General features: G+C 33.1%; 3 protein-coding genes across 3 annotated transcripts; all 3 read left to right on the forward strand.

The window, feature by feature from the left end:
• The first annotated feature begins 1320 nt into the window (after positions 1–1320).
• LOC105786774 (DEK domain-containing chromatin-associated protein 3) lies at positions 1321–6529 on the forward strand. Its single transcript, XM_052628980.1, has 9 exons — positions 1321–2777; positions 2883–2916; positions 3150–3226; positions 3465–3524; positions 3710–3796; positions 4416–4611; positions 4888–5000; positions 5701–5731; positions 6138–6529. Exons 1-9 carry the CDS (start codon positions 2325–2327, stop codon positions 6287–6289), a joined length of 1203 nt encoding a protein of 400 aa, XP_052484940.1. The 5' UTR covers positions 1321–2324; the 3' UTR covers positions 6290–6529.
• Positions 6530–11039: 4510 nt separating this feature from the next.
• On the forward strand, positions 11040–12220 carry LOC105781791 (nuclear transcription factor Y subunit B-3). The gene has a single exon (XM_012606321.2). The coding sequence runs from the start codon at positions 11311–11313 to the stop codon at positions 11863–11865; it is 555 nt and encodes a 184-aa protein (XP_012461775.1). The 5' UTR covers positions 11040–11310; the 3' UTR covers positions 11866–12220.
• A 1287-nt stretch (positions 12221–13507) lies between these two features.
• LOC105781780 (proline-rich receptor-like protein kinase PERK8) lies at positions 13508–14318 on the forward strand. Its single transcript, XM_012606311.2, has one exon. It carries the CDS (start codon positions 13601–13603, stop codon positions 14225–14227), a length of 627 nt encoding a protein of 208 aa, XP_012461765.1. The 5' UTR covers positions 13508–13600; the 3' UTR covers positions 14228–14318.
• The last annotated feature ends 7240 nt before the right edge of the window (positions 14319–21558 follow it).

A 21558-nucleotide genomic window follows, 5' to 3' on the forward strand; every position in this document is an offset into this window, starting at 1 on the left:
TATACTCCTATAGAACACTTGTCACCCTTAACTCTATTTATGGAGTCTAAAACTTCACTCGAATATACCAAATATTTTAATGTTAAGAAATAATTATTCTTTAAATAAAAAGAATGGTAGCTTTTTCTCATGGATGGAGTGATATTGAGTTTTTAGTGTAAACTACATCATTAGTTACTAAATTATGTATATGTTTTCATTTTGGTCACTTAATTAAAAAATTTATAATTTGGTCATTGAATTATTTGAAAATTTTCATTTAAAAAGAAGACTTTTTTTTAAGGTACGTTCTTCTACTCATCAATGGGTACTGATCCACCATACCGATCGTCAAAACATCGCTAGAGGTGATCATGGGCGGGGTTGGGCCATAACAATTTCAGGCTCGTTTGATCCAACCCGGCCTAAAAAATAGGTCTAAAATTTTGCCCAAGTTTGATCCGAATAAAAATGCTAAAACCCGAGCCTACCCCACTCGTATTAATTTTTTTATATTATTTTTATATAAAAATAAGTTTAAAAAAATATAATACTTCAAGTACACTAAAAATATTAAAATAAATATTTCTCAACAAATTGAAAATAAATTTAAAAAGTTTTTATACTTAATAAACACTAAGATAGGTGCAATAAAACAAGAGTATGTAATAACCAAACAATTACAACAAAACAGTAGCAATATAATAGTAAAATGGTAACAAAATAATAGCAGTTTTTTTTTTTTGGCAAATTTGAGTAGGGCTGGGCCAAAAATACTTACTCGAGGCCTGGTCCGTTTTTTAAACGGAAATTATTTTTTTTGTCTAAACTCATTTTTCAAACCTATTTTTTTTACTCAAATCCTCTTATTTTTCGAACCGACTTCGAATTGGACCCATTATCAAGTATATTTGTGGCTTAAAGTTCATAAGCAAAACTTTAAAAAAAATAATATACTAATTACTTAGATGAAAATTTTTAAATAATTTAATTTTAGAATTTAAAATAATTTAATTATAATGAGCACGGCCATAACCCATAAGCCTCAAAATGTGGGCCCTCAACTTCTAAGATACCTCCAAAACAAATTCTCAACCCTTGGATTTAAATAAACGAGAAGCGAACTAGATCAAAACCGTCCATTAATTTCCCTCCCAAATTTTGTACCACTTTTGTGACATTCTCCCATCCAACGTGGAACTTAACTAGATTTTAAATCCGGGTTTTCAATCAATTAAAAGTCGTTTTTGAATGTTAATAAAGAACTGGTACATCACTGTAAGCGTTCTTTTCTTTTTTCCGATTCTTCTGTTTAGATTTGGTAATTGGCCTTCAATTTTTTTTAGTTTTTGTTTGGGATTTTTGTTTTAAAACTGTAATTTGTTTGGTTTTTTTAGTGTGTTTTACTGAGATTTATTGGGATTAGTTTGGTTGCTGAAAAATGTGGTACATGAAGCGATTTTTCAATTGTTAAATTTAGGATATTTTGTTCTGCCTTCAAATTGAAATTTTCCTAATAATAGACTCTGGTTTTAGCTTTTGTTAAGCTGCGCTTTATTATTTCATATAGGTAGAGAAACAAAAAAAGAATTATGATATTGACAACCAAACAGCTTTTATTATTCAAGTTTAGGTTTATAATAATGCAATTCTTGCTTTTTACTTAAAAAGTTTCTGTAAGTGCTTTACTTTTCTTATGTAGTATAAAGTGTTGATTGCTTGCGTTCTATTTTGATTTGCTGTAGCTGATTTCAGTTGGATTTTGATTTTCTTGAGTTTAATCTTGAATGTTACAGTTAGTTTATATTTTTCTTTTATGGAGAGTTTAACTGTTATTCTTAGTTACAGCTGTTTGCTCATTGTCTTTTATTTGAAGCTTAGGAGAATTTTATTGTGTGTAGAGAAATTTCTTTTGTTATGGGAAAAGATTGCGTTGGAAATTTTTATTGCAAATTAGTATGACCACGAAATTTGAAAATGTTAAATGAACCGTTTGTTTCCACATGTTTAAGTATTTGTTCAATGTAGGTGTTTTTGATGGGTGCATGGTGTGCTGAGTGTTACCATTGTTTACTTGGTTCTTTTGTCTTGAGTGCAGTTAACTCTTTTGTTTTATCATGTATTATAAATACTTTTATTTGGTTTTAGCAGCCTATTTGTTACTCAATCGTAAAACTTTGGAATTTAGGGAAAAGAAGTGGCTTTTCAAAGCTTTTAGTTTGAATTTGATTGCTTATGGGTGAAGAAAAAACAAGCAGTAAAGTCCCTGAGCCAGTGGCTAATGGGACTTCTCTGCCGGAGAAATCTGGTGTAGCTGTAGCTGAGAAAATAATCTGGTAAAGGAAATGGAAGAAGATAAGAAAGACAATGAAAATGTTGAGACAGAGAAGATGGATGAAGACCAAGAGTGTAAACAAGATAAGGAAAGCAAAGAAGAATTTGAAGAAGGAAAGGGGGACTCAAAAACTGAAGCAATGGAAGAAGAAAAATCGCATTCAAAAGAAAATGACAAGGAAGTAGAGAAGGAGGAAAACAAAGATGAGGTGGAGGAGAAAGTGGAAGAGTTGAAAGAAGAAGAGAAGACTCAAGAGAGGAAGGAGGGAAAAGGTTCAAAGAAGCGTGGGAAAGTTCAAAACTCTGGGGAGAAGGTTAAAGAGGAGATAAAAAAGGTGGAGGGGAAGAAGGAGACAGAACAAAGAACTCCTCTCAGAGATCGCCCTGTGCGCGAGCATAAATCTGTTGAAAGGCTGGTTGCATCTATTGACAAAGATGCTTCTAGGGAATTCCAAATCAAAAAGGTTTTCTCCTTGACTATCTTTTTTTTTTTCAAATAATGATTTAGATTCGTAAGTTCAGTATTTTGATGGTCCATAGGAATTAATAAGTTGCTTTGGCATTTTCAGGGCCGTGGTACTGTACTTAAAGTTATTCCTAATGGTGTGTTCTTTTTTCTTGTGTCAGTAATATTACTTGTTTTATATCTTGTATTCTTTACATGGTTAATAACCTACAATGGGTTTGTTTGAAGCTATTGTTGTAAATCCAAATGTAGTCCAGGATGTTGTTTCTTGTTTAATTTTGTTTCTTTACCTTAATTATGTTATAGATCTTTGATATTAGTTCAGAACTATTATGCAAGTAAATGACATCTGCTATGTCATCTTCTGCAGTGACTTTCAAGTTGTCTAGAAGGAAGCCTGATGACACTCTCAGACTACATACTATTCTCTTTGGAAGGAGAGGAAAGGTAATTTGATAGCTGTCAAAGTTTTTGTCTGTTTATATCCAGGATTTCCCATGTTTCACTTTACAAGGCATACCAAACTTACAAGAACACCTAAATGGAATCTCTAGTATACATGTGTGCATGAGCATGGCCATGTGTCTTTGCAAAGAAGCCCTCCTTGGATGGTTTTGGGTTGCTGCAGAAGTACATTGCTTAATTTGCTTTCTGTTTATGGGACTTATATTCCTGGTTTTTGCAGGCTGTTCAGGTTAAGAGCAATATATCCGGTTTTTCTGGTTTTGTGTGGCTTGAAAATGAGGTGAGAGGGTTAAATTAAGAAGCTAAATTTCTGTTGTACATAATTGATTGTTTTGTAGGAATTCCACTTATGGGCTTTAACGTTTAACCTATTAGATGTTTGTAGTATCTTATAGTTTAAGCCAGATGTATGGTTAACTAGCTTATCGGTTGATATTAATCAATACTCATTTGTGATAATTACAGGAGAAGCAAAAAACTAAAGTAAAAGAGAAGTTGCTGGAGTTTTGTGACATGCTCGACATAACAAGTACAAGGGCTACTGCGAGGAAGGTTTGTTGATTATTACTGTAATTTGTGTTTTAATTCTGCCCACATGTCAAAGAAATGATGACCATTCTATTGCTTTGATTCATGAAGAACCTTTTCTTAGTGATAGCTACTTAACATTCATGCAAATTGTTCAATAAAAGCCTAAATGTATAGGCTTGTGAATGTGGTTCTTTTTCGTGCATAGAATGCAGTAAAAGGGAGGCAAGTCTGTATATGCATTTAAAGTTATATACCTGAGTAATCTTTTCATTCCTTTTCTTTTCTTTAGAAAGTCAACTTTTTGTTGTTTTAAATGTTTTCTGCCGAGAGACCTCATTTCTGTGATTAGTTTTTATAGTTGGGAAAGTACTGAGAATTTTTTTTATCCCTATTCCTATCTAGGAATACAACAGTTGTATCGAATTCGATCCTGCTACTGGGGTTGTGCTTCAATAGAAGGCTAAGGGGTGAGTTTTGTGGTTTTCATGAACTCTGATTTGGTGATGCAATTTGTACTGCATTGTCATTTGTACGAGGATTTGTTAATACTACTTTCACTAGCATTAACATAATGCTAATTTGATACTAAAGCAGTTGAGCATCTATAATGGTTGTTAATAAGTGTAAAATGGACTTACAGGAAGATATCATTGCAAAGCTGATAGACTTTTTGGAGGCCCCTCATGCTACAACTGCCATTCTACTTGCTGAGAAAGACAAGGTCTTGAACTTTAACTGCAGCTTTTGCCAACTTTCAATTTTTACACATTTTCTAAGATATAGTTTCTGTTTGTTATCCAGTCTAGTAGGAGTAGAAAGTGGAAAAGGGCTGCCAGGTCTGTGACCAAATCAAACCAATCTACAAAGGTTTTAGTTTCTACTTGTTGACATTAGAAATATGATATTTCAACAACCATTGCAGTGCTTGTTAGACCTGTCAAGTGTGTTTATCATGTTTAAAGAACTATTAGTTTCCATTCAATCGTTGGATATATGGATGTAAAAGTCATTATCATTTTATATGTATATGCTTGTTTCTTGTGGCAAATTTTGTAAGACAAACTTTTGGGTTATGAGTGTTTATAGTGCTATATTTTCCTGTATTTTTTAAGGCAAAATGGTTGCAAAGGGAAAGGACAAAGCTAAAAAGAGGAAAGTTAAACCTAGTGATTATGAACTAAGGACTACAATTTGTGGGATTCTTAAGGAAGTTGACTTCAATACGGTAAGATCTGCTACAAATTTAGTACCTATAATGGCTGAATCAGTTACATGACCTTTTGTAATAGCATCAGTCTGGTCCTGACTCCAAACCTTATTCTGGTATTCTGGTTGTAAATTAGTAAGTCGGGCTATCAGGACTTTGTTCCTTGCTAAATAGGTCAGCATGAAAATTATTGTCATTTCCAGCAGCTCCATTGATTGGAAAGGACAACGTCTGAGGACCATAATTAATTGGTCTGTTAATGTAATCATGAATCAGAACATACTTAGCTGTTTCATTGAGTGCAGTGCTGCTATTGATGTTCAATTTATTTATTATCTTCATGCATAAACATATTAGATTGATTAGTAAAATGTTTACATGCAGTGAGATTGTCGTACACTCCCTCTCTGCTTCCAATTGCCAGTATTGTAACCAGCTAAGTCTTTTCCATTGCTTGGCAGTTTCGGAAATGATTATAACAATGACATTACTTTTGCTACTAAATTTTCTGAAACACGCTATCCTTGATCCTTTTTTGGTCAATTTTATTGCAGATAAGACATAAGAATCTCAAGTGCTTTTGAGTTTTATCTAGATATATGCAATTGCAATTTCTTTTGCTTAAGGGATTTAAAATTTTACGCTCATGTTTTCATTTCCTTGTAGATGTTGATTCTAATATTCTTGCTGACGTAAGTTGTATTAATTTGTTCTGTAGGTGACGTTTACCGACATTCTGAAGCTACTTGGTATGCTTCGTATATTTTTTTATTTGCACCAAGAAATGAATTCTTTTCACTTGTATGAAATTCGGAAGATAAACGATACATCTTAGTAACATACGTTAAATATGTTGCATTTCTTCCTAAACTTTGGAATTTTAAACTGTTTGTTTCGCACTTCCAAGGAAGTAATATAGAAACATACCTTGCACCCAGTATCAAATTACAAAAACCAATCATTCATTGATTAATTTCATAATGTCGTCTGATAAGGAAGTCTTGGCAATGGTTTGTGTTCTGAGCTTTTATTTCTAGACTCTGATGGAACCTTGACTCGGAATACGAAAGGTTTTTGGGGACTGAGTGCCTCACTCTTGAGGCTGCAGAATTATCTTCTATGCATATATCCTAATGGAGAGTTTGTACGTTTCAGTGCAAAGGTTTGATACCGACCTCACCCCGAGGAAGTTATCTATAAAGCTGATGATTCAGGAAGAGCTTACCAAACTAGCAGATGATGAAGATGGAGAAGAGGATGGTGAGAAAGATGGAGCCCGGTCTGCTGGTCAAGAGCTTGAAGCCTGACCTACAACAAGGAAAGGGAAACAACACCGTGGAAGTAGGTTTAGTTGTCTCTATCTTGTGCCAAGATGTACTTTTTAGTTGTAACTTGGTAGGTTAGGTTGTAATTTATTCTAAGTTGCTTTTCTTAACAATTCTTGGCATTTAATTAAATACGAGGTAGCCTTTTTGTAGAACCATTAACAAATTTTGTAGAAAGTTTCCTCTGAAATGCGAACCCCGGTATCCTTTTTCTTTTGTGGATATCATATATGCATCCAGATTGATGTATTGAAGGTGCAAGTCTCAAATCATGGTTATATGATTAATTTAAGGCTAAACAAAGCAAATTTGGAGTTAATGCAAAGTTGATTCCCCCACTAATTATTGGAGCACTCACGGACTATCCTTAGTTATCAACTTGAGAAGTCTATAAATAAAAGCTTAAATAATCAAAATTCAAAGCAGATAGTGCATGCTTTTGTGGAATACCAATAATAAACTGGGTAAACTACATAGATAGTGACCCAACTATCAAAAATTTTCATTTTAGGCACCCAAAATGAAAGTTTGCAATTTAAGCACCCACATTATATTAATCGGTCATTTTGGTCACTCCATTTAAAATCACAAACAGCAAGCTAATATGGCAGTTAAAAAATCGGTATAATGACAAATTTAGCCCTCAACTTTTACATATTATATCGATTTAGTCATAATTTTGAAAAATTAGCCCTCAAAATCTACAAATATTCTCAATTTAATCCTAATTCTAAAAAATTAAAATATATATATAGATACATAATATTTTTAAAAATATAATAATAAATCTAAATTTAAATTTTATATTAATAATTTAATATTAAATAAAATAAAATTTTCTCTCCCCCACCACCATCCTCCGTCCCTCTCCCTCCTCCACCATTGTCTCTCTTGAAGGAGAAGGGGTGGGGAAAGGGACGGTGGAGGGGAGGACAGGGATAGTGGTGGGGAAAGGGAGAGGGATGGGATGGGGGATTTTTTTAAATATAATATTAGTATAAAATTTAAATTTATTATTATATTTTTAAAAAAATATTTATGTATTTTTTATATATTTCTTTGAATTTTTTAGTATTAGGATCAAATTGAGAATATTTATAAATTTTGAGGTTAATTTTAAAATTATGACTAAATTGATATAATATGTAAAAGTTGAGGGCTAAATTTGTTATTATATCGATTTTTTAATTGTCACATCAATTTACCGCTTGTGATTTTAACAAAAGTGACCAAAATAATCGAACTACGTAACGTAAATGACTAACTTATAAAATTTTTATTTCATGTGTCTAAAATAAAATAAAAAAATTATAATTGAGTCACTAATTTACCCTAATAAAATATACTTGTTATGAACTGAAGTTTGTATTACTCATTCTAGGCTTAAAACATTATTTATGAAATGGGTTTAAAATAAAAGGAAATAAACTCCTTTGAGTACATGAAATGAGGTATTGTTTGAAAGGCATACTTAATAAACAACTGTCCTTGTACCCAAATCAAAACAAGAACACCAACTGTCCTCATTAGATTATTATATTATAAAGTCCTTTTTCATCAATACAATACAATATCATTTATTATTAATGGTATAGAGGTTTGTTTAACATATTATTTTATTATTCTCATGACTTTTAACAAATTATAGTTCTTATATCATAATATCTCAACATTTGACACTTTAATACAATGTTATTGTGAATAACTAACTAGAATATGAAATATTACTCTTAAGTATCTATAAATTTACCATTTTATTCTTTAAGGTATAATGACTTTTTTGACCTTTCAGCTTTACATAAAAAGTCATTTTAGTCCTCCATTTGATTTTTCGCCTCTTTTAGCCCTTAAATTTTGTCAAATTACCCCAAAATGAATAAAAAAAAAAGCTGATGTTTTTAACTTTGTTGACATGGCATGAACATGGTTGCCACATGGATGACACGTCATCATTTAATTATTTCTTAAGATTTTAAAAAATTCAAAAAATTATACTAAAAATTTTAAATTTTAATTAAATTCATGTGGCAATCCGCCACATCAACAAAGTTACAATTGACAAAAAATACAAGTTCAAGGAGTAAAAGAAATAAAAATTTAAATGGAGGACTAAAATGACTTTTTTGTAACGTTGAAGGGCCAAAGAAGTCATTATGCCATTTTCTAAATGTGAACTGAATCTGAGATATGTGAAAATGGTGACAAAAAGTCAAACTCAAAATTGTAATTAATAATAAATTGGTTGTCATCTTAGATATTTTTTAACCGTCTTGCAACAAACAATAATGACTTTTAACTATTCTGCTTAATTCTAATTCTGTAATTTCCCTCTTATCTTTATTACTTACCTAATTATTCCAATACCCATAATTACTTTAAAGTGCTTTGATTGGAAAGGAAAACTCCACGCCAATCACGTTGGGGTCACTCGATCAACGCTCCAAACCATACTCTCTGGAAACTTATCCTCCGAAAAGAACGACCCAGAGCCAACCACCCAGTGGCGGAGCCACGTTGAGTCCCAGGGGCCATGGCCCCCCAAAGTTTATTTTTTTCTAACTTAGTCCTTTGTAAATTTACACTATCACCCTCCCAAAACTACAAGTAGGCCCCTCCAATATTTTTATAAGATTAAAATAATATTAAAAATTTATTAAAGAGAAAATTTTATTGAAGAAGCTAAATTACTCATAATATTTTTGTTAAATAATAATAATTATTTATTTATTTAATAGTTTACTTAACATAATAATATTTTATAAGTAATATAATATATATTTAAAGAAAAGATGAAGAAACTTTTATTATCTTTCTTCTTCATATTGGTGCTTAGCAAGGAAAGAAAAAATCATTTATCATTTTTCCTCTAAATTTGAAGTATAAAGTATGTTTTCTTCAAACTTTTCATCGATTTTGAATATTTGAAACTTATTTTACATATATGTATCAATAGTTTTTGTTTTATCAAGTATATTAAAAGTTGCCATTAAAGGATATTGATGGAACTTGGAAGCTTATAAAATTAAGTGAAATGTGTGTTTTTTTTTATGGAAAATGATTAGGAGACGGTTTCTAAGTTGTTAGAAATGTAAAAATGAAACAAAATAGTTAGATAATATTATAGTAAGTTTCAACCAAAGTGAAGGGGAGGAAGAAAACCTTGGTAACTTTGTTTAAAATTATGTCAAATGATAGCTTGTGAAGTAGTGAGCATTCATGTGAAAACGGAATAAAAAAATGGTTAACCAAGTCAAATGATAGCTATTTCGTCTTAACTGTTGGAATACTACTTCTTTTGAATATATTTTTTTATATGTTTAAATTGAGCGGTATGTTGGAATATTGTTTCTTTTGAATCGATTGTTAATATGTCTAAATCGATTGATACACAACACTTCTAATTTTAACTTTCCCCCCAAGATTAATATTCTAGCTCTGCCACAACAACCACCTATCTATCATCTATACTATAATATGTATATCCCTTTTCTTTTTATACACGACTATATATACACTCAAAATCTTATCGCACGCGAAAACAAATGTGTATGGTATGTTTAAAATAATAGTTATGGAAGGACATTTACTCACTTTCCTAATCGAGTTAGTGCCGAGTGACTCGTGATACGAACTTAGTAAAAAACTTAAATACTAGTGTAAATATAAAAGGGTTAATTGAATTAGTGTGACTCGTTAATCGAGTGTGAATTCAATTATGAATTTACCAAAAACTTTATTTTTTTTACCATATAAATTATATTATTATAAGAGTGTTTTTATCTTTTCATATTTTTATGAATCAATATCACTATGAATATAATAGGCTCAACTTTACCATTTCAAATAAAGCATAATTTGGTTTGTAATATAGACATATAATAAATATATTTGTTACACAATTGTTTTTACTCACATCATAATTTAGTAAATATATCATTTATTTGAATTACATATTAAGCCATTGATGAGTTGGTGTCACGAGTCTACCAAACACCAATTCAGTTGAATAATGATTAAAATAATATTATTTTAGGGATATTTTATAGTTTTATAATTTTAATAAAAAATACCAATTTGTTAGTTTGTATATAATTTTACAAAAATATTTGCTATATGATACCATTTTTCACTCGCATCATAGGTATTTAAGAGTTTGATTGAGTTGGTATTGTCTATTAACCAAATCCTTAATAAATTATATAAAAATATTTTTTATAAAGTAATAAATATTATTTTAAAATGTGGAAAAAATACAAATTACACCATAAACTTTAATGTTTTAACTTTACTTCAACTAAAACCTAATTTGCATTCTATATCCAATTTTTATAAATATAATATAAAATTAAAACACACTAGATATTTAAAAATATACATGGATAATTATCTTATCTTATCTTATAATAAATAAAATAATTATCCTATTTATTTGGATGTTTATTTTCAAACATCAACATTTTATATTTGGAACTTGATGACTGACTTTCTGTAATATTTTTCTATCTAAAATAAGCTTGAAACATCTCATCATATAAAATATACATCAATATCACTTGAATTTAAATAATCATTATTACTAACATTAAATTTCTTTTATTCCTCAAACCCTTTTACTACCATTTTTCTTTTTCTATTTACATTCTCTATATATAACACTTCCATATTCACCTTTTCCCTTTCACAGTTTTATCAGTACCAAATCTGTATAAGGTCAAGCGTTCTTTCGGGAAAAGGAAAATTGAAGAATATATATATATATATATATATTCTTTCTTTGGTCCTCAGCATCTTCCATTAAAACAAGCTTCGCTTTTGTCAACCATAAAAACCCTACCAAAAGAGAGGAAACTGAAAACCTAGTACTAGTACTACTAGTATATATAATTGTATATATATATATATTCAACTCAAGTTCCTCTTTATCACTGCAAAAAAAAAAAAAAGAAAAAGAAAAAAAGAAACCCATTATATACCTTTGCTCACCATCCAAAAACGATCCAGCCATGGCGGATTCAGACAGTGAATCAGGAGGAGCTCAAAACAACGCTTCAAACGCAGCAGGCAACAATAACCATCTTTTTTCCCCGAAAGAGCAGGACAGGTTCCTGCCTATTGCTAACGTTGGCAGGATCATGAAAAAGGCTTTGCCTGCTAACGCCAAGATATCCAAGGAAGCTAAGGAAACGGTGCAGGAATGTGTATCGGAGTTCATCAGCTTCATCACCGGAGAAGCGTCTGATAAGTGTCAAAAGGAGAAGAGGAAGACCATTAACGGTGATGATCTCTTGTGGGCCATGACCACCTTAGGCTTTGAAGACTACGTTGAGCCCTTGAAGGTTTACTTGCAGCGGTTTAGGGAGATGGAAGGGGAGAAGACCACGGTTGCACGTGATAAAGACGCGCCTCTTGTTGCTGCTAGTGGTGGTGGTGGTGGTGGGGTGTATGGGATGATGGTACATCAGCATCAAGGACACGTGTATGGTTCTACTGGGTTTCATCAGATGGGTAGTGGGTTGGGTAAAGGTGGGCCTCCGAATAATTTGGGTAGGCCGAAGTAGTTTCCCTTCTGTCACTATCACCGACACGTGTATGATTCTTATGAATTTGATAGTAATTTCGGGTTTCTTAAATTTGAGCCTACTCGAAATCGGGTTGGCCCAGTTAGGTCATCAGAGGGTACACGTGTAAGCTTTAAGAGAAGCTAGTTATGATAGGGCCCACTAGTCATCTCAATAACACGTGTACGGTGAAAAGAAGGAAGAGGCAGTTTTAGGCCCTTGGATTTGAGATCCGCAGCGTAGAGACTTTAGTTGCAGTTTGGTTTCCGGTAAAAGAATAAAACACTAGGATTATATTTCTGTGATGATTTTATGATTTTTATTATTTATAAATTACTTAATTTGGGTTAAATAATGTGACATTTGCAAATTTTCTATACAACTCAATTTACTTTTAAATTTTATATATTTCCACCAAATAATTGTAGATCCACATTTTGATAATTTTTGAAGAAGTTAAATAAAATTAATGTAATTGAATTAAGAAATCAAAATATTCTAAGAGATTCAAATGATAGATACCACATTGATGATAGAGTATTAACAAGAGATTCAGGTGATTGTAAGGTTAACAAGTCTGGAATTTATTTTAAGGAGGAAGTCTCAATACGAGGAGATATAGAGTGAACTACTCTTTACATAAAACGCAATCAACATACATATAAATAATTTTTTATATCTTATTTTTTTATTTTATATCGTTAATTTTTAAGTTCAATTACAACTAGAGATGTTTAAGGGTTGGGCCGGATTGAATTTAGGTCGGATCTATGTATAATAGTAACACTTTTGTGTTTAACCAAGCTCGGTCCAACCCGAAATATGGCTCGTTTTAAGTCCACCCATATTATTTTTTTAATATGACTGAAGGATACCAACTGGTTCATGCGGAGTGAATTCTTTGTTAAGGGAGAAACATTGTAAACCGTTGCGGCATGAGGATGAGTGGTCATTGGTAGAGCAATATAAAATATCTGTTGTCATATTGCGTATTTGACCTCTAGCAGTTTCACAAGTTGATTTTCTGTCACCTGTTTTCGTTGAATACGTTGAGGAGGGTATAGGGAAGTATCTTAAAACTTTTAGTATGTATATACTTTGGAGAGGGGGGCGGAGACAGTGGTGGGGATTTTTATTTTATTTAATATTAATATAAAATTTAAATTTATTATATATTTTAAAAATATTTATGTATTTTTATATATTTTTTAAAATTTTAAAATTATGACTAAATCGATATAATGTGTAAATGTTAAAAGTTAAATTTATTATTATACTAATTTTTGTAGTGACGCGTTAGTTTGACATTTTGTGATTTTAACAAGAGTGATCAAAATGATTGAACTATGTAATGAAAATTTTTTTATAGTAGAGTGGCTATTTGTGTAGTTTACCCTATAAATTATTATTTTTTAATAGACATTTGGTAATATTTCAAAATATATATGAATATGAAATAAATAATTATAGATTTTTGGAATCGGGTCTACTTTTCTGGTACCCTAGGCGACCAAATTAGAGTTAACGGCTATTTTAGTAGAAACAACTTTTTGAAATACACTCCCAACGGTCAAAATTTCTGTAATTATCCTAATCAAATCCTTTAACTTGTTACTTAACATTTTCAAATTCTGAAAGCCTACTTTTATAAATTTCTCACTTTCTCCTTTTCCATCTTTAAAAACAGAAAATCATCAACCATCAAAGCAAATAGAGAAGAATTTAGAAAGCAAAGATGATTAGACTCGTCAATGTTTCTATTTGTGTTCTCTTTATTTCTGTTACTGGCATCCTAGTAAAAGCCGATAATGCACCTTCTCCATCGCCAAAGACAACTCCTGTGTCTCCGGCGAAACCTCCCACCACTTCTTCAAGTCCTCCAATCACATCGCCTTCTAAATCTCCTTCATCATCACCTCCGTCGGCAACTCCTGCGAGTTCCCCATCGATAACATCGCCCCCGCCTGCAACAACTCCCACTGCTATGCCCACACCTTCTCAATCTCCTACTGCCACTCCGCCTGCTTCTTCTAGCCCCCCGGCTCAATCCCCAGCGACTCCATCACCAGCGGCAAGTTCTCCTCCGTCCATGACTCCAGTCGGGGCTCCACCTGTTGCGGAAGGTCCGGTTGGAACTCCCGAGTCTTCTGCCAATATTCCTTCTAGTTCAGCGACGCCGGCGGAGAGTCCTGCGATTTTCCCATCGACCAGTAGCCCGCCGATGGCCACTCCAGTGGGTTCGTCGCCGGAGAGTGCTGAGGGTCCAGCGGTTAATGATGAGTCCGGTTCAAAATCTGGTTACGAAGTGGGGTTCGTTGTTCTAACGGCGAGTTTGGTTATTGGATCGGCGTTGATTCTTTAGATTTAATTTTTTGTTAAGAGTAGTTTCCACATTATTATTTCATTTGCATGTATTATTTGATATAAATAAAATTATTTTTTGGCTTTTATCATTTGGGAGGAGCACAAATGAAATTGTCCTACTAAATTAAAATCAGAATTAAAATTCTACTTTAAATGAAAAATGATCTACTTATACAGCCATTGTCCAACAATCGAGAAGATTCTCTTGTAGAAGATGTCACACTAGCACCTTTACAATATATCAATAAAAAATATTCTATATATAATAATAAATAAAATTTTTAAATTTACTATAGATGTATTTACATGAGTAGATAATTAAATATAATGGTTAAAATATTAATTATGAGAAGCGATCGTTATTTTGCTTTCTATGTGGAGAAAGCTTTTGCCCAATCTGATTAACGACGGGGACAACATAGACGGAGTTTGGATGGGATATCACTTTGAGAGCTCCACCCAAAAGGGCAGAACCATTGTTGAGCCTATGGTTGAGAAAGGAACCGAAAGAGGTGAGAGTCAAAACGAATGGGGATAATAGAGGAAAAAACTCGGTTGGAGGCGAACAATCGAGGAAGGATCTCATTGAAAGAAACAATGAAATACGAACTATTGCACCTAAGGGTTTTAGGAGAGGCGTTGTAGAAAGTGTTAGGAGAAGATATGAGAATGTTGAAGTTATTGAAAAGAACAAAACAAAGGAGGCACTAGAAAGTCTTGAAGATAGGCTAATGGAATATAAGGATGGAAAGAAAAGACAAAGAATTCAACAAGAGGGAAATAGCAACAATACCACTTTAATGATCATAGATTCAAATATTGAGATATCGGCGGCCACCAATGAGCAGGCCGACCGGACGCGGACGCAATGAAAACCCTAAGTTGAAACGCTCGGGGTCTGGGGCAACCACAAGCAAATTAAACGTTTCAAGAACAGTTTGAGATAGATTCAGCCTCAGCTGTTGTTTCTTATAGAAACAAAGGTCAGTTCAAGAATGATGGAAAAGATAAGACGAAAGTGTAGATATGTGAATGGTATTGATGTGGGAGCCGAAGGATCAAGGGGTGGACTATTGCTTGGATGGAAAGATGATCTTTCAATAAGCCTAAAAAGTTTCTCTAAAGCTCATATTGATGTGGAAGTGGTTGTTGAAAATAGACCTGAAGTTTGGAGATTTACTGGTTTTTATGGATCTCCAAAATTTGCGAAAAGACTCATGGAATTTGCTCAGACAATTGAAGGAAAGTAATGGTCTACCTTGGCTGGTATTAGGAGACTTCAATGAAGTTATGTACTTGTTTGAAAAAATAGGAGGCCGTTTAAGAGAAGCACGACAAATAACTGCTTTTAGAGAAGCATTAGAAGATTGTGAGTCATATGATCTGGGTTTCTCAGGTCAATGAAAGGGGAAAGTTATAGTATCCAGGAAAGACTTGATAGAGGGGCTGCGAATCCAGCATGGTGGGATCGATTCCCAGGGCATTCAGTTTCACATTTAAATCATAGTATATCGGACCATTGTCCAGTTTTAGTCGACAATATGGAGAGTAAAAGAATACGAGGTGAATTTCCTTTCTGTTTCAACCCAGATTTGGGTATTGGAAAGAAATTTTAAAGACCAAATTAGTCAAGGATGGAAATTGAATGAAAAAGATTTATTGGAAAAGCTGGAAAAACTAAGTAGAAAATTGAAGGAATGGGTGAGGAATACCAAAGAAAGCCGAACCAAAAAGAAAAAAGATCTAGACTTAAGGTTAAAGGAATTAAACGAGGATGGCCTAGAAGAAGAAAGTCTAGTAGAAATTATGAAATTCAAGTTGGCATTAAACTTAGAAGGTGATCAAGAAGATATGTATTGGGAACAACGAGTAAGAGCGAATTGGCTCCGAAGGGGAGATCGTAATACTTCTTTCTTTCATAAACATGCGTCAACCAGAAAAAGACGAAATACGATTGTAGAACTGGAAGATAATAATGGAAGCTGGTTAAAAGGAGGACAAGAGTTGATTGACTTGGTAATAGATCACTTCAAGGAGCTATTTGCCTCAAAACCAATACAAAATTGCGAGAACCTAAGAGTCAAAATCCAACCATGTATCATGTCAAGTATAAACGAAGATTTAATGGCTAGATTCAAAGATGAGGAGGTGATAAAAGCAATAAAGATGATGGCCCCTCACAAGGCTTCTAGGAAGGATGGGTATCTGGCTATGTTCTATAAAAAATTTTAGCATATAGTGGAAAAGGATGTAACAAAATTTTGCCTTGAAGTGTTAAATAATGGCAAAGACATGGCCGGAATCAACAAAACCAACATAGTTCTTATTCCTAAAGTGGAGCTGGCAAAGAAGATGGGACAGTTTAGACTTATTAGTTTATGTAATGTTATATAAAAGATCATATAAAAAATGGTGGTGAACAGATTAAGAAAAGTTCTTAATTTATGTATTGATGAAGCACAAGGAGCATTTGTACTTGGATGACAAATAACGGACAAAATTCTGGTGGCTTATGAAATTCTACATTCGTACAAAAGGAAAAAAAGAGGTGGGATAGGGCCATTTGCTCTAAAACTAGACATGAGCGAAACCTATGATAGGGTTTAATGAGAATTTGTGGAAAATATGATGAGGTTTTTTTTGATTTTGTGAGAGCTGGATATCGCTAGTTATGAGATGTATAAAAAGTGTATCCTACCAGTAATGTTAAATGGTGTTCAAGTTATTAATTTTAAGGCCACCAGAGGACTAAGACAAGGACACACCCTAAGTCATTACCTTTTCATTATCTACGCAGAGGGCTTCTCGAAGTTACTTAATATTGCCAAGAGGGATAGAAAGATCGAGGGAGCAAGATTAGGAAGAGGGAATATATCAATTAATCACTTATTTTTTGCAGATGACAGTTTCCTTTTCGGTGAGGCATCAGTAGAAGGCAAAACGACAATGAAAAGAGTAGTGAACGAATATGAGAGCATATCAGGTTAGTTAATGAACTTTGATAAATCACTAATTTTTTTTAGTAGCAACATGAACGATGGGTATATGAACCAATTTTTTTAGTAGAAACATGGATTCCCCTAGAAGAAATGATTCTTAAAGTAAATTTCGATGCACCATACCAGCAGCAATCAAAAAAGGGTATAGGAGGAGTTGTTGTAAGGAATTCTGAGGGACTGGTAATGGCAGCAAGTGTTTACTAGTGGGAAAATGTTCAGGATCCCACCACCATCAAAGCTTGGGTTGGTCTTTAGGCTGTCAACTTTGCAAAGGATCTAGGCTTTCGAGAGATCAAAGTTGAGGGAGATGCGTTAACGATCATAAAGAAACTGAATGCAGGTGATATGGATACGTCAGAAATTGCAAATATTATAAAGGAGATTAAAGCAAGAATTTCAAGATATGGACACTTATCCTTCCGGCATGTCTCAAGAGTGGCGAACAGTATAGCTCATAGGATGGCAGAATAAGATCGCAGAATTAAAACTCCAACCTATTGGGTTGAGGAAGTTTCCTACGAAAATTGATCAACTGGTGACAATGGACATAAGGGGTTTTCAAAGATAATAGTTTAAGAAAGATAATTTTTTGAGTCCGGAGAAATTAAGAGCTCACTAGGAAATGGGATTGGATGAAAAGAAATGAATTCATCGTTGCTATTTCGAAACCAATCCTCTCTGCTAATGAGGAGAATGGGTAGGGGGAAGGGTAAAAGGTTGTGTCTTTAGGGATCTAATTTTATTTTGTTAATTAGGAATAAAATCTTGTTTATTGACGGTTGGGGTCTCCCGAGGACACCGTCCATTAGGGGCAATAGAAGTAGGGCATTTGTAATGCCTGTAGGTAGAATGGGGTGTTTTGATTTAACTGTAACAACTATTACTTTTCAAAAAAAAAAAAACTAAATTTCTGTTGTTCACTTGTAGTAAAAAGAACTTAAATAAACCAATTCTTTTCATAGTTACCATTCACAACTAAATAAAAAATGTCATTCCAACTAAAAATAAATTACAATTTTTTTCATCTGATTTCGAATATAAATACTTGTCATCTTCATTTTGATAAAAATTAAGCATAATTACAAAAAGAAAAAGATATTCTAGCCCTTTATTTAAATTTCATCACTTTTAATCATTGAGCTTACATTTTTTGTCAAATCACCTCAACTTGATGGAAATATTGACATTTGTTAACTTTGCTAACGTGGCATTTATGTGGAGTGCCACCTGGATGACATGTTAGAATTTAATTAATTTTTTAAAAATTTAAAATATATAAAAAATATTTTTTATACTTTTTAATTATTCTAATGATTTTTAATTTTTTAAAATTTAAAAAATTAATTAATTACTGACGTGTCATCCACATGTATGCCACATCAACAAGGATAAAAAAGTTAACTTTTTCATCTATTTTGGGGTGATTTGACAAAAAAAATGTAAATTCAAGGGTTAAAAAATGCGAAAAATTAAATGAATGGCTCAAATAATTTTTCTTAAAATAAAATTTGAAGGCCAAATAAGTCATTAAGCCTAAAATTATTATCTTACCTTACATATTTATTTATTTGATAAAAGTGAACAATTACCTTACATATTTATACTAAAAGCTTTATTGTTGATTGAAAATTGACAATAATTAAAACCATTAATTATTCAATTTTTTTATTTAATTTGTGATAATAATATAAAATATGTCGATACACGATACAACAAGGGAGAAGGATAAGGTGGTGTTATGGTGGCCGACTCACTTGAAGAGGCTGAGAGTCGGAACAAGAACAAAAGGACAGGTTGATCAAGAAGACAAATTCTTAGAATAACTTTAGGGTGCTAAAAGATCAATCCCCTGTTCATTATTCTCTAGGGTATTTATAGGAGAGATCCTCTTGTCCGTTGGTATGATGTATCGAGATATACATTTTGCCCCGTTAAGTGCATAATGGATAACCATGGACATATATTGTGAGATTTTATTAGTATGAGGTAGTTAAGTTTAAATAGACTCCTTATTATCTTGAAAGTTTGTTCACATTAGGACAATATCCACACTTAAGTTCGAGTGGATGACTCCATTGAGCAAGAACAATGGTTATACTTAAAGATAATAAGGTTGAGAGGCCTATCAGGATGTTATTTCAGGGGGAATTAATGCGAGGGTCAATGATGCTTCTAGTGCTGACATGTGTTCGCTTAGTGGAGAGATATAACAATAACCCCCTCCTTAGTCAAGCATGAGGTTATAAAGTGACCTTCTATGATACATTCTCTATAGTTTGATCAGAACCCTGTTATACTAGAGAAAGTGAAACGACATTAGATTTTAAGAATAGTTGTCATAAATGCAACATTTTTTTAGGAGTAACAGTCATGATAAGGAGCATCTGACATTATGTAAGTGCTCAGATGTTGATGATTGTGGCCTAAAATCCCAAAACAATGCGTTTATAAAGAAGTACTGATAAGTCTATAAATTATTCTTCTATTTTGTCTGAGACCATTTTTTCGTTTCAAAAATCTTACTCGATTCTTGTTCAGTTGTTTATTGTTTCAAAAATTTTCTTTTCTTCGTCGTTTTCACGATCTTGGTGGGAAAGTGTACAACAATGAAACAAGAGATGTGAAAGGTGCTAAGATACAGGGATCTCCTTACAAAGCATCCTAAGTATGAGTTTAGTGTTCCTGTAAGGAAGCATATCTTGAGCTCTGTGTTTAAGACACATTATGGTGGGGGAAGGCCAAGATTCTACCTCCCGTTGTACTTGATGGCGGTGGGTTTCACTTGTTACCTTATCAATTCATTATGGACTTGTTGAATTCTTATTGTCTGGCACATGGACAGTTGGGGGCAGCTCATGGTGGTTAATCATTGGGTTTATGTATACTCTTCAAGAGAAAGATGATCACAATGGGGTATATCTTGTAGTTCGAATAGAGGATTAGGTAGGTTGAAACCAAATCACAAGAACTATATCCTGTTGGAAAAAATCCGGTTCAAAAGTAATTTTCTTACACAATCGACCTAATTTGTGATATTTATAGTAATAAACCTAGACCGAAATTGTACCTCTGTTCTTAGATAGATGGATCCTTGCTGTTCTTGGCTTTCAACCAAATGATCTTCTCCACTATTCTCGTACCACGAATTGCTTTGAGTGTGGGCTCGAACAAAACAAATCAAACACAAAAATTAGAAATAGTTTTCTTTTCTTTTGGGGTGAAAACAAAAATTCTCTCTTCAAAATAGAAACTGACAGAATCATTATTCCAGAAAATATATTTAATTCTTAGATAATAAAAGTATCTTTATATTTCGGGCCGAATAACTTTATTTGAAAGTTGTGTAAATAGCCCTACCAGTGTCATCTATTTATAGGGAGAGAAAGTAGAACCCTTGTTGAATTAGAGAAGTTTATTTCAACTGGAAAAACAAAATCTTAGTTCTAATAGGATGTAGGGAGCGACAACCCTAGCTAATTATATTAGGGTTTGTCGTCCCCCTTTATTATATAAGGGGCTTTTAGGTCTCTTCTAGAGGTGCTCATGGGCCGGGCGGCCCGCCCGAAATATAGGAGGGTTTGGGTAAAAATATAGGCCTGAAATATGGGCTTGGGCAAAAAAACGAGGCCCGTTTAGAAAATGGGCAGGCAGAACCAACTTTTTGCAGGGCGGCCCTTACCGAATATAATAAATATTTTTTTATTTTTTATTTTTTAAATTTTAAAATATTTTTAAAATACTTTTTTTAAAATTTTTTATTTTTAAAATAAATTTTTTTGTATTTATTTAAAAGTGGGTAGGCCAGGCTTGGCTTAGAATTTTTCTCGGTAGGTCCGGCCAAAATTCAAGCCCATATTTCGGGCCAGGCCGGGCCCGGGCCTAGGACGCGGGCCGAAATTTTTTTCTGGGCCCGACTCGGCCTATGAGCACCTCGAGTCTCTTCCATATTGGGTCCAATTACAAGTTGTAACATTCTTCGTCCGACCAGTGACGGAGATAGGTGAGGGGTGTTACAGCCGGGGTCATTCACCAATCTTAGTTTGCATTAACATTTTGTACCGAAGACAAATCATATATCATTTCAATATCTTCGTGCATTTCTCCTAATACCACCACATATCCACGATTTACCTCAATTACTCCCTTTCCACCATTTTGGATACAAAGCTTGTGCACCGAGGAATATCCACTTCAATCACACATGCACATTCATTTAAGTTTGTTTATGTACCTTGATATTACAAAAAAAAACACACATACAACGTCACCCAACCGTATTTTATCATGCAATATAACCTTCATTCAACGAGACTAACCTACTTCTGGAAAT

Source organism: Gossypium raimondii, chromosome 1, assembly GCF_025698545.1.
Source record: "Gossypium raimondii isolate GPD5lz chromosome 1, ASM2569854v1, whole genome shotgun sequence".
NCBI classification, from domain to species: domain Eukaryota; kingdom Viridiplantae; phylum Streptophyta; class Magnoliopsida; order Malvales; family Malvaceae; genus Gossypium; species Gossypium raimondii.

Excerpts from the sequence above, each read along its gene's own strand:
- LOC105786774 (XM_052628980.1), top strand. The coding sequence starts at position 2,325 with ATGGAAGAAGATAAGAAAGACAATGAAAATGTTGAGACAGAGAAGATG. Across the intron at positions 3,525-3,709 it reads TTGTGTGGCTTGAAAATGAG|GAGAAGCAAAAAACTAAAGT; the intron begins GTGAGAGGGTTA and ends TGATAATTACAG. Across the intron at positions 3,797-4,415 it reads CAAGGGCTACTGCGAGGAAG|GAAGATATCATTGCAAAGCT; the intron begins GTTTGTTGATTA and ends ATGGACTTACAG.
- LOC105781791 (XM_012606321.2), top strand. The coding sequence starts at position 11,311 with ATGGCGGATTCAGACAGTGAATCAGGAGGAGCTCAAAACAACGCTTCA.
- LOC105781780 (XM_012606311.2), top strand. The coding sequence starts at position 13,601 with ATGATTAGACTCGTCAATGTTTCTATTTGTGTTCTCTTTATTTCTGTT.